The sequence below is a fragment of the Lynx rufus genome, unplaced genomic scaffold, assembly GCF_022079265.1.
Source record: "Lynx rufus isolate CCGP_SWC_20201006 ecotype Redwood Valley unplaced genomic scaffold, mLynRuf1.p SCAF_23, whole genome shotgun sequence".
Lineage (NCBI taxonomy): Eukaryota > Metazoa > Chordata > Mammalia > Carnivora > Felidae > Lynx > Lynx rufus.
The window spans coordinates 6749847-6763450 of record NW_025814838.1 but is presented as its reverse complement, the minus strand read 5'-3'; the positions used below and the strand labels follow the sequence as shown (position 1 = coordinate 6763450).

At 40.2% G+C, this 13604-nt stretch overlaps 1 protein-coding gene across 2 annotated transcripts in view; it reads right to left on the bottom strand.

Moving 5' to 3' along the window:
* USP31 (ubiquitin specific peptidase 31) overlaps nucleotides 1–13604 on the bottom strand; it is a 100583-nt gene that overhangs the window by 70034 nt on the left and 16945 nt on the right. For both annotated transcript variants that reach the window (XM_047087099.1, XM_047087100.1), the window contains exons 2-5: nucleotides 4346–4483; nucleotides 3026–3114; nucleotides 2842–2934; nucleotides 2144–2279 (exon numbers count right to left, since the gene is read on the bottom strand). In XM_047087099.1, coding sequence (XP_046943055.1) covers nucleotides 2144–2279; nucleotides 2842–2934; nucleotides 3026–3114; nucleotides 4346–4483 — 456 coding nt within the window. The remainder of the gene's footprint in view (nucleotides 1–2143; nucleotides 2280–2841; nucleotides 2935–3025; nucleotides 3115–4345; nucleotides 4484–13604) is intronic.

The window sequence follows — 13604 nt, the reverse complement described above, 5'->3', positions numbered from 1 at the left end:
ACATGTCACAGAGCCCACATTATCTGCCTTCAGTAAGGAAATCTAAGAAGCACAGTATCTTCTGTAAATGTGTAACAAACAATATACTCTGATTTCAGAACGCTATGGCACTGAATCCAGAGTTCCTCTAAGTTTCCGTGAAGAAACCCAGGAAATTATAAAAACTAATCCTCCTGTTTCACAAGGGGAAGACACTGAAAACAGGTGGGAAACTTGCCAGAGTACCCGACCATTAAGTCTCGCAGCGAAGACCGAGTCCACATCTGATTCTGAGACTTTCTCCTACCTCATTAACTTTTTTCATTTCAAGTTAAGAAATGCCATATAACCATGGATTGTGTATTAGAAAAAAAAAAAGAAATCAACTCAAATGTCCAACAATAGGAGCTAGTTAAATGTATTATAGTCCTACTGTAATTATCAAGCTATTACAAAGAATGATCTGAGTAAATAAGAAACAACATAAAGAGTAATGTGTGTAAGCAATCCCATTTTTATAAAATAATAAATGTAATATATATATATAGAAAAAAATAAGAGTGAATATACAACACAGTATTAAAGTTAGTAAGTCTTAGTTCTAAAGGTACTTATTAGGACAAGATACTTCTAAGTTATGCTTCTGAAATGGTTGAATATTTCACAATGAAACAAAAAAGCAAAAGATGGGGGGAAAAAAAACAATGCAAACATTTAGATGCTCATTACATGCTCAGTAGCACCGTCTAGCGAAAAAGCACTGGATGGGGCCTGAAGAGGTTCCAGTCCCAGCCTGCCACCAACCAGCCCTATGACCTTGAACAAGTCACATGGTTTCTCTGGGCCTCCTTCAAATGAGGGGGTGGAAAATGGACCCCTAAAATCCCCTCTACTAATGCAAACATACCACAAGTCTGTGAGGTGAAACAGGCTGGTGGCATATTCCACAAACAGTCCAAGAAAAATATCCCTGGCACATTTTTCTTCTAATGATTTTAATGACCACATTGTTTTTCTGCAGGTGAACATACAAGTATAATTTACTTTCTCCAGCAAGCTAAGGTCAAAAACAAACTTGTAATTACATCACCCATTTAAACCACATGCAAAAAGAGCCAGATGCCACTGAAGGCTTTACAGATACAACCAGATTTACCCTGGAAACACATCTAAGCCTCCCTCCCTCATTGTGTCTTTCCCCTCATTCTGAAGGGGAAAAAAAGAATCAACAAGGACTTCACAGTAAGGAAGAATATGAACATTTTATCAACATGCCAGTACTTGGCCTATGAAAATATGAGATACTTACTACATTAGGGCCCCACTGCTGGTTGTATTTGTTTTACTGTGGTAACTTCCCAAATGAAGCCTCATGAGGCCAAAGTACAAAATACCTTTAGTAATCAAGTGATTACACAGCAGCTTCCAGAAGTTATCTAGGGAGAAGTTATTCTACCACAGAATCATCTTTCTTAGTAAATCTAAAATAGGAAATGTTTTTCCAAATAAAGTCATAATAGTGAATTGAGTAAAAACTGAATGCAAAAATGTCAAGTCACAAACAGGCCAAAGTATCTGGGGTCAATTTAAATATAACTACTTATCAAAAATTTACCCAAAAAAAGAAGGCAGAGGGAGCACAATGTTCCTTTCTCTCATCTAAACAAAGGACAAGACACTGGCCCAGCTTTAAGCAGAAAGTGAACCATACTGAACATCTATATGTACTATACCAGCAAGAAGATATCCACTCTTGCCACCACAATGGAAAGGGGTTTTCAAGAATCACCAGTCAAGTTTTCTAAGCCTCTCTGACCTTCAACAACCACAGCAATGCTCTTCCTATTGCCTACATAAGCTTCCCTAAGAATGGTTTAAGAGAGACTGTATAATTATACTTTATAAACAAAGCTAAAAGAAGGTCCTGGTGTAAGGTCACAACTTTCCTTCTAAAAATATATGTACGATTAAATGAAGCACAAAAAGTTTTGATGTACATTTTCCTCCTTTGGGTCTTAATTTTTTTTCCCCCTCAACACACACACACAACTGGTTTTACATTTCTATCTAACCATGCTTGGCAGAGGATTGTTAAAAAATTCCAGGAGAACAGAAAGCAACACTTTTATGACTCATGTGTAATCGGCCTTAGCACACTTATTACCTGATCAGTAGGGATCTTTGTTTCCATAGACACTGCTTCCCGAAGCCTGGCGACAGTCCCAGACAGAGGCACGGCAACGCCAATCCTCATGCAGTGAGAACACTTCCCCTGATACACTACGGTAACATAGAGAGGCCTGTACAGATCAAAGCCAGATCTTCTTATTAGTCACTTATTTCAACTTAAATATAGAAGCAAAATGAAGAAACAAACACAGAACTGAAAGGGAAAAATCTCATTTGGACTTCAGTAGGACCAGAAAACAATAATCAACACATCTTTGGAAAAGGCAGTTGAACAAAATATATCAACACTTGATCTTGTGCTTTGTATGTTCTTCACAACAGCATAATTCCCAGAAATTATGAAAAACTGTTCAAATAAAGCAACTAATTAAAAGTGCAATAGAAAGTCTCTAGAAAATCTAGAAGGCACTCAACAACTCTCCTCCTCCCCCACACTATCAACGGATGAGCAACTGAACAGACTACAACCACAGGGACTGAAACGACTTGTTGGCCCCATGTACCTGTTCACCCTGTAAACTCAGACAGAGATTTATAAATTTCTGTAGGGTTTTAACAATGCCTGTATTCAATTTATCACTAATCCCGTTTTTTTTCTAAATAAGTAAGAACACCTAACAGGAGCTGGACAGGAATGAACAGTCTTAATTTTATTAAATCTGTTCTTCTTACCTTGTGTGGGGTAGAGGAATTGGCAAAGAAATGCAGAGGAAAGGGTCAAAAGTGTTGCTCTGCTTCTGACAATGAGGACATGTCAAAGAAGATCTTCAAAAACAAAAATGAAAGACACACACAGTAAGAGCATCTACAGCTATGTTGAGCAGACCATATAAGAGACAATTTGATATGCTCATACCTGTACTGGGCTTGAAAAAGTTCTTGTACAAAAGTGCTACAGACAGGAAAAGATGGTCCCTCGGGCATCATATCAGTCTCTGACGGTGGCTAAAAAAAGGGAAAGTACAATTTCACAGATTAGAAGTACCAACTCTTGATTGAAGGTGAACCTGAAACAGTCACAAATGGCCTTCACTTCCTTTACAAGCTGTGCAGAGGTGCCAGTGAAAAGCATGTGCTAAAGGCACTGGAACGCAGCTGCCAGGACGGGGGTCACAAGGACTCCTCTCCCCACGGGCTCTCCCACACACCGTGACTGTGCCAGTCTCTCCGCCCCACCCAGCAGCTGGGCAGTCCTTTTGCAGGGTGCTTCAATCTCCAACTCTCAAGGTCTCCCTGCAGCCTCTTGCAGGAAATAACCCCAACCACTGTGCCCTCAAGCTACAGCCCCTGCCGACCGCACCACTCGCTTTGGTGCCCAGTCCCTCTACTGCATATACTTAGTTAGCCTTTTCACGTCCATCTACCTGACAAAGAGTCACTGAACACCTGCTGCCACGTGCAGAGAGCCCTGCAAGGCCATTAGGACACAAAGATAAATAAGACACAGTGCCTGACCTTGAGTATGTCTCAATCTGGTGGGAGAGCCAGCCACAAGCACATGGTCATATGTTAGTACAGAGTGTGCAGGCACAGAAGAACCCTGAATCAGAATATCTTGACGCCTTACCAGAACCACAGACTGAAATTTTGAGGCACAGAGCAGAATTAACAAAAACTTTAAAGGTGGCAAGAGAAAAGCAACTCTTTGGTCTTAATTATTTCTAGTATATAAATCAGTTTTCTATCATATTAAGGCTGCATCATAAAAATTGAGAATGTATCACTGTGTCTTAATAAGAATGTTATTCTAGAGGTTCAGTTTCTACACCCAAACCCAACCGAAACAGCAAAGACATCCATCCATTTCCTTTTCACCTATGTATTCATCTCAGTGATCTATAAGGGTATGTGTGTCATTGGAAAAGAAAGCAAATTTCTGCTTTAAAAACAGCTTAGTGAACTGGAATCACTTGGCTGTAGTCTAAAGCTAGTCATACATGCAATTATGTCCCCTCTCATTAGACTCTAAGTTCCTTAGAGACGGCATCTCTCGTATCTTATGCTGCCAGCACAGCAATAAATGTGGGGAAAATCCTCTAAGTATCCCTGAATTTTATACTCACCTGGAGCTTAGTCTATTTCACTACATTAACTAAATGCAAACTGCAACAACTCCTCAGTGGAGGTTACCCTGCTCACTGCTCCCTGGCTGCCCCAGCAGGGTGCGCACCCTCACCTTCAGAGGAGGCTGGCCGCTCTGCTTCACAGCATGATTGAGGTCCTCATGAACTCGGTCCAAAAGCCACAGCAGAAACTCCTGGGCATCATGCTGGGAATTTCCCCGATATTGCAGTGCGTTCTTTGACACAATACTCTACACAGGTAAATAAATCAGCATGAATAGTCGTGAATTCATGGCTTTAAAGATGAACTATTTATAATCCCAAAGAAGGATGCAAGATCTCAAGGGTGTTACAGAGTACTTCCTAGAAAGACAGCAATATAAAAACAGACGCTTAATGTAAAAACCCCACCCCCAGAAACATGTACAGAAAACTTAAATGCACCTACCCAACAATCCTACTTTGAGAAATAGATCTAAAGGAAACCATGAAAACAACATGCCAAGACTTCTAAGAAAATATTTATTCGTCAGGCTTTATAATAGCAAAAAAATGATAATAACTTGAACATTTAAAAACAAGAACTGGTTAAATAAGTAACAGAGCATTGAATCATAAACCAAAGGATAAAATAAACACATCTACAAAATATAAATGACTGAGTGAATAAATAAGGGGACTAGATAAATCTTCTTTATTGAATTCCAAATAATTAATGTCAGTACTTCCCCCCTCCAGGAGTTGGATCTTAACCTCCTACCTTGAGTAGTGACTTGCTTCCACTAGAATATGGAAAGAGGCGGGGGTGGGGGCATGGGGGCTGGTGAAAGGTTCTCGGTTAATTAAGATCATGGCTCTGGAGCAAAGAACCTGGGTTCAAACTTCTGCCCCACCACTTGTATTTGTGAAGCCTGGATCTACTCTCTTCCAAAGTAAAAGGGAGAATAATGGTTTAGTGTGATGGTTAGTGAGAATGCATGCATGATATTTTGTGTGTGAGGTAATAAGCACTCAACTTTCAGCTCTGAGTATGGGATTTGGAAGTATGGTGGAAGAAGGGGACACAACCACACAAAGGGAGGGCAGCTAGAAGACAAATGAGCTGATGAGGCAAGAAATAATGAGGGTCCAAGCTAAGGCAGTGAGAACAGAAATGTGAAGGCAGACTTGAGAGATTTAGGAATTTAGGCAGTAGACTTCATAGGATTTGTGACCTAGTGAATGGGGAGAGTGAGAAAGGAGGCATTAATGTCACCAAGGTGTCTTCTCTGAATATGGGCAACCGATGGTACCCTTCATCAGGATAAAATGAAAAAGAAGTCTGGGGAAGAGGACTGCATTTAAAGTTCTGTGGAACCTCCAAGTAGAAGTTCCTGGTAAACAACTGAAAACTACAGATCTGGGGCCTGGTGGAAGAGTGTGTGCTAAGGACAAAAATTTGGAAGTCAACAGATGGGTGGTAGTTGAAATCATGAGTACAGCTGAGACTGCCCAGACATAGTCATGAGAGATCAAGCCAGAAGACAGAATAATCCAGAGGACACTATATTTGGGGGCCCTCAAAGGAGACCAAGAGAAGGCCACCAAAGATATGGCAAGAAAATCAGGAGAATAGTCACAAGAGTCAAGAGAAAAGGGTTATGAAGGAGAGAGTGATCAACAGCGTTAAGAGTGATAGAGTAGGACAAAGAACTGAAACTGTCTACCGCATTTTCCAATTAAGATGATTATGGGCGGGGTGGGGGGCGGTGCCTGGTTGGCTCAGTTGGTGGAGAGTGCAACCCTTGATCTCGGGGTTGTGGGTTTGAGTCCCACACTGGGTGTGGAGATTACTTAAAAATAAACTATTTTAAAAAAGAAAAGAAAACAAGGGACAGACTTACAACTTGATAATGAGGAAGAACCATCACACCCTGATGATCCATTAGATGCGAATGGTAACAAAATGATGATTTACAAAGATTCAAACTAAAGGAGGAAAAAAATCAAAGGGACATGAATGAGAGGGAATACTGAGGTGTCAATTGGCAAAATTTACTAACTGGCCAAAGGCAGCAAAGGAGAGGAAGAACCCTGACAATAAACAAGGTTTCAGTGACTAGAAAGATGCCACTTGAATGCTATCTCGGAAAAAGGTACACAAAAGGAGAAATGGGTGTGGGGAGTCTTTACTATACTACAACACTTCCCCCATGGTCAGATGCCACCTGAATCGTCAAACTCAGTATTTCCTTTCTTGGTCTTCACCTTCCTCAATCTTCCCATAGCATTTTATACCTGACACCTTACCTCATCTTGAAATAGTCTGGCTTGTGGCCTTATGCACTCATTTAGGAGAACCAAAGCTGGAGCCACTGGTGTGTACAGTGGGAGAATGTGAGCTATAGAAGAGAGGATTTCACAGTAAAGAAAAATAGGCCAAAAACAAACAAGCTAACAAACAAAAAACATTAGCACCAGCAGCACTGTTGATGGTGTGGCCAACTCAGGATGGAAGAGAAACAAGTGACTGGTGACACTATTATTAAGGGATACAAAGAAGAAATGATGGACAACACCAAGGTTTTTAGTTTCTAGTCTAGGTAGACAATGAGATCAGGAACAGAGGAAGAGATGGGGGACAGCAGAGCTTCATATATGGTGAATCTGAGGTACCTAAATGATCGCCAGTGAGGTGAAGTCTGGTGCTCAGGAAAGAGAACTGAGCTGCCAAGTTAAATCGGAGAGGCACTCACCTTCCGTATGAACATGGAGGAAAAAAAAGCAGAAAAGGAGGCAACTAGGATCTTGAAGAATGCTAGCACAGAAGGGACAAGTCACAATACAGAAGCCAAGGAAGATAAGAGTGGCCAGGAGAACCAGAGACGGAGGCAGTGATGTAAACTACCGCAGGCAAGCCAAGCAGGGCACTGACATGGTCCCTGGGAAGGGCAAGTTAAGAGGCTGACTGTAATTTCAGTCATGCAGAATACCGACCAGAGAGGGTGGGAGGGAAGAAAAGGTAAGGAAACTGAATGACTGCAAGAAGACCACCCTTCATATGCAAGAGGCTCGGTTATAAAAGGGAAGAGGAAAGATGCTCTGCCCGTTGGGGGGCTTACAGGGCAGAGGGACTTATGCACTGAGAGAAGGAGCTAACAGAAGGGAGACACAGCAGAAAGAGGATTCTCCAGTGAGAGGCGAAGGTGGGATTCAGAAAAGAAGTAGAGAAGCGCCTTTAACAGGAGGCGGGAGACACAGAAGGGGAGGAGGTAAGGATGGTTATGGATTCAGAAGTTATAGACAGGAAAGCAGGGAACCTTTGTTTCTGTTTGTTCTGTGTTGTTCCTTTTTGGAAGAAGCAAAGGACAACTGCCAAGAGGAAGTCTCAGGTGTGGCAAGGTTAATGACAAATGTCACGGCATGTTGCTGGGCACACAAACTGCCTGAAGCATAGCAAGTGTCTGGCCCGGGAACCCTCTCCCATATTTACCTCCAGTGGGGGTGAGGGATTTCTCAGCATATGCACGATCCTAAGAAACAAATGAACTGAAATCAGGCTCTTCACTTGTGTCACAGCAGACACCTCATGCACAGTGTCCATCACATTTCGGAGCGGGGATGATGTACAGTTAAGACTGATTTATGATTCCTGCCGCTATCACTTCAGCTCATCTGGCGCTTAACTGTCAATCGCGGTGTATAAGGTGCCGTACGGAGGCTGCTCAACAAGATTTTTGTTGGGCACGACTCCACAGGCAACAGGACTTCCACAACCACTGTAACTAGGGCAAAAACTACTCTGGGTCAACCTCACCCTAAATCCCTACATCACAGACTGTTTTACAGGGAACCTCGCTGAACACACACACTAACCCAAAGGATCCTTTTTCTGCCCCTTTGCCTCCTTCACAATGGTGACTTATTCCCACTGCAGAGACCCAAGGGACTATTTATTTTACTTCCTACCAAGACAAAACAAAACAGAATAATCTAATAACCATCCTTTAGTGTGTGTTACAGGAAAAAAAAAAAAAAAGTGGGAGCCAAGAAGGAAAAATAGTGGAGGGGCAACTGGGGGCAATCCTATACTCAGTAGGTTAAGCATCCGACTTTGGCTCAGGTCACAATCTCAAAGTTTGTGAGTTTGAGCCCCGCATCTGGATCTGTGCTGACAATCAGAGCCAGAACCTGCTTTGGATTCTGTGTCTCCCTCTCTCTCTGCCCCTCACCCGCTTGTGCTCTGTCTCTCTCTCAAAAATAAATAAACATTAAAAATTAAAAAAAAAAAAAAAAAAGGAAAAATAGTGGGAATCAAGAAACCTGGGCTGGATCTCTGGCTCCGCCACAAACCACTGCTTGTCACAGAACCACTGATTCCTGATTTATAAAGCGAAGCAGCGGAGTTGGCCATCGATGACACCCCTGGTGTCCCAAATCTTCACCTAAGCTCTTCCCCCAGAGTCCCAACAAGCGATTTGATTTTGCTTTGGGTCTCATCTGACATTGCTTTGGTTTGCCTTTTATGATTTTTTGCATAATTAAACCTTAGTTTATTTTTATTTATGTCCTAAAATCAATCCTTTTGTGTTTTTGCAGTTTTAAAAAAAGTTCATTATCGCTGGAAGAGGTCATCTATAAATAGGAACATTGCTACAATCTGAGAATTTAAATTTGTCACTTCTATGAAAAATAAATGAGCCTTTTTTAATTTTTATTTTTAAGTAATCTCTACACCCAACGTGGGCCTCCTGAAATCAAGAGTTGCATGCTCCATGGACTGAGTCAGCCAGGTGCCCCAAATATGAGCCTTCTTAAAATCAACCTTGCATATTTATGTCTACTTTATAGAATGGGGGTATGGCATTTATTTGGAAAAACATGAACTAACCTATTGGTTTAAATCCTATACATCCTACTATGAATAAATTTGACCATCACTCCAATTTTCCTTTCAGTTAGGGTGATCCTTAACTTCCAGTTGCTAAACAATAAAGGTTAAACAAATTTGTAGAGCTTTCAAGTTTCATAAAATTTCTCTTTACCCTTCAAATAAAACCTTAAGGTTTTAATAAAACCTTAAGAGAGCTTTTTTTCCCCTTACAAAGAAAAAAAAAAAAAAAAAAAAGGAGCTGGAAGCATGGCCCAGGAAAGAAAAAGAATTAAATCTCTCTACCTGGAACGGTAAAATCAGACATGAGGTTCTTTCTTTCTTTCTGTAGAGCCCTAGTACAGAAGCAGCAGAGTCCTGGGCTCCAGGGAAAAGACAGAAACTGGTTCAAGACACACTTTATCTGATCCCAGGAAGAAGACAACAAAGCATGGGGAAGGGACATGGCGGTATTGATTTGATCAGGAGCTGGGTTTACCCTTTAGGGGAAAAGGTAGCTTGCCAAAACTCACCAAACCAAATTATCACCCACCTTCCATGATTCTATGCCAGAAGAAAAGGAGAATTTATTTCCAGTGATTCTGGGTAAGAAGCAGAAGAACTTGGGAGGACAACAGTACTTACATGTTAAGAGAAAGATGAGATGTGAACAGATGAGTTCAGAGATGGCATCTAAAAGTGAAATTTGGTTTCTGGACTGTGCTGGAAAGAACAGAATAACACTTGTCTTGAGAAAAGTTCCATCTTTTGAATCTGACTTTATGGACAACTACTAAGTTGATGAAGAATAATTAACCAAAACATAAGGGATGAAATTGGTGCAAATGGATGACTACTGCAAAACCAGACATGACCCATGAAAAACAGTGATAGAGAGTGCCCATACAACAGAGTTCCATACCAGGGTACAGAATGCAGCCATGCTCAGAGTTCCCTGTGTCCTGAATCCATTCTTTGCTCCTTATCTTCACCTCTGGTGGGGAAGTCTTTTCACAAAACCAAGTTAGGAGAGGCCCTCGGTATTAGCCAGCCGTGGCAACAACAGACACCTGAAAGAGACTGTAAAGCCTCCAGACTTTCACACATACTTTCCCTATGACTCGAATGCCCTCCACTCCCATTCCTCAAATGCATTCCCTTACTCTCCTTCCTTGGTAGGATGGAGCGGGGAGCTGGGTGGGAGAGGACAGAGACAAAAAAGAAAAGAAACAACAGGAAAGGAGCTTCCATCCAAGATGGAAAGACAACTCAATGAGAATAGTAGAGAATGCCACACACAGCCTGTTTGTGTGTCCATGTTTGACCACAGGGGAAAGGGAGTTATTTCGGGTACAGAGCTCCTTCATCGTTCCAGACAGAAGGGCCTAACAAGGGTGACTTAAGTATAGCTGTTCCTTGTATACAAGTTCTCATGATTCAGACTCAGGAACTAAACAGATTTGGACAGCAAGAGATATCTGCACTGTTAAAAGATTAGATTTGGATATTAAACAGACTCACATGTACCATAAAGACTTGGTGGCAGAGACTCATTGCTGAAATAGAGATTAGAAAAGGGTATATATCTTCTCTTTAAAAAAAAAAACAACGCTATAATAAGAATGTTAAGAAATGGTTACTGCATTTCAAAAAATTACAAGTAAGGTGGAAGTAGGGTCAAGAGTATTAGAGATGGGATGATAGGGAGAAAAACAAATGGAACCCCAAGTGGTTCATTCAGATGAACAATGAGCAAACGTCTCACAACAGATCCTAACGCTATACTAAGGTAGAAAATACAGCAGCAAGAGAAGGCCCCCAAGTGTATAAACAGTGGCTGGAAGTTTCCGCTAGAAATTCAACAGAAACAGAAAGACTAGATTCTGAATACCTGGGTTCAAGTCCTCTTTCCACCACCTTTTACTTCATGTGTGGTTTCTCTGAGCCTCAGCTAACTTTTCTGTAAAATGGGGGTGAGAATACTTTTCTAAAAGAATTACTGTGAAGCTTTAATGAGATTTATTTTACAAACTCTATAAAAGCATTTCATAAAAAAGTTTTATAAAAGCATTTTATAAACTCTTAAACTCTACACAGCTTCTATTATTTAAGCTGCAAAAGTCAAGAAAAAAAGAAAGGAATTATCCTATAGAAGCCTGGAAAATGTCAAAGAGAAAGAAAAGCACTGGCTCTTGACCCCTGGCTGCACATTAGAATCATCAAGGGAAATTAAAAAAACAACAACAACAAAACAACGAACTGGGAGCAGCCCAGAGACACTGATTTAATTATCTACAGTGGGACCTGATCATTGCTAATTTTTTTGAAGTGTGATTTTTTTTTTTAATTCTATTTCTATGTGAAGCCAAGACAGAAAGAACATGGTCACAGTGGAAAAGTCTTGAAGTTTCACTTCCAAAGGCACTAAAATTTACAGGAGGCTCTTGTCATAACTATATTATATCACTTATTACACTATGCTGTATTTGTATCACCAGAACATATAATCCATCTGCCTCCACCACTAGACAGTGATCAAGAAGGTCTTATTCAATATTATTTCCCCAATATCTAGCAAATACAATACATGAAACAAACAGTAATAGTAATGGCAGTTAATAATTGAGTGCCTATAAAGTATCAGGCGTTAGACTAATTATTTATAGGTGTTATTTCTTATAAAATTAATCCTCCAAAATTCCCTATTTTGTTAAGTATTATTACCATTATTTCTAGACAAAAAAACTTGGGCTCAGAAAAAGTGAAATAACTTGTCCAAAGTTACACCGTTCTTCAACCTCCTCTAATTAAAACAGCCTTAAGGCATTTTTGTCCATAATCCTTCAATAAATGATTTTTTTCCTTATATGACTCAGGATCATACAGGGCTTGGTCATTCGGTATGTCATTTCTCAATGCAGACATAAAACATATGTTAGAAACTGAACTACAGCTGTACCAAGCCTGAGGCTTCTGGGAGTTTATTTGCTTTTAAATAAATCCTTGTTAATCGGTGTTTGTTTTGTTGTAATTTGCATTTTTCCTATGACTGAAATATGACCCAGAAATAAAAATGGAGTTTATCTAATTGAAATGTTATTATTTGAGGGGTAAGGAGGAATTTGGACTATGTCAGAAGATCAAGTTGCAGCATGTGAAGAACTATGTCCTGCCTGAGTGTCCCAGGATGCTAGAGAAAGCAAACAATAGAGAGACAACAATCTGGCTCCGGAGAACTACATCTGTCTCTCATCAAAAAGTGTAAAGGGGAGTGCTTTCACCTTAAAATGCTCAAGCTGTTCTGCTGGTGGCGATAAATTCCGATCCAGTCCATCCTTTCCAGCACACCCCAAGTGGCCAAGCCTAGCCAACTCCAAGGTTAAAGTCAGCTCAGGTTGCCAAAATGTGTTTATGTATCTAATCAAGTAATTTAAGTAACTCAGGAGTATCTTCTTTTTGGTCTGTCATTATCCAACATATTTCTAAGATTCTTGCCAGTCACAATAAAATAAAGCCTTTTAAAAAGTTTGTGGGTTTTTTGTTTTTGTTTTTTAGAGGAAGGGGGAAATTTTGGCTAACAATACAGTAAAAAAAAAAAAAAAAAAAAAAAAAAAAAGCATACATCTAGTCCCAATTTACCCAAAACGCCATCATCATATGGGAGTGTAATAATCTTCAACAGTTGAAAGTCGAAACAGATATTCTGGAACCCCCTCTACTTGCTAGATGGGATGCTGCTTGATTCATGAATTATTTAATAAAACTAATTATATCTTAACTTTTTTTAAGTCAAAACAGAAAAACTAGAAAATTCATCTAAATATCTAAGAAACTACAGGAGTGCCTGGATGGCTCAGTTGGTTGAGTGTCTGACTTCAGCTCAGGTCATGATCTCATGGTTCATGGGTTCCAGCCCCATATCAGGCTCTGTGCTGACAGCTCAGAGCCCAGAGCCTGCTTCAGATTCTGGGTCTCCCTCGCTCTCTGCCCCTCCCCCACTCACGCTCTTTGTTTCTCAAAAATGAATAAACGTTAAAAAAACTTAAAAAAATACCTAAGAAATTATTTTTTTCTACAGTGGAATTTTATAAAGTTTTAAAATCATTGAGAAATTAATATATAATACAATTAAGTGAAAAGAAGATGCAAAACTACATATGAACATGATTTCAAACTTTTAAGATACATTTTTAAAGACCTTTTTGTCTTTTATCCTTCAAAATATACACCAAAACATTAACAGTCATTGCCTCAGAATGGCAAATTTTAGGTGATCTATCCCTTTCTTCCTTATATGTTTCCATATTTCTGATGTTTTCTAAAATGGTTTTGCTGGTAACAACGACCAGGTCAACCAGGTGGAACTTAAGGGGATCTTACGAGAGCACACCCCGGTATTTTGGCCAGGGAACCCAAATCTGCACAGAAGATGGGGCTGGCAAAACACAGATATGTACCTTATTTGTAGTTACAGCTTTGGCCCCAAATCCCAGTGAATCAGACTGTACTATGCTGAGAATTTC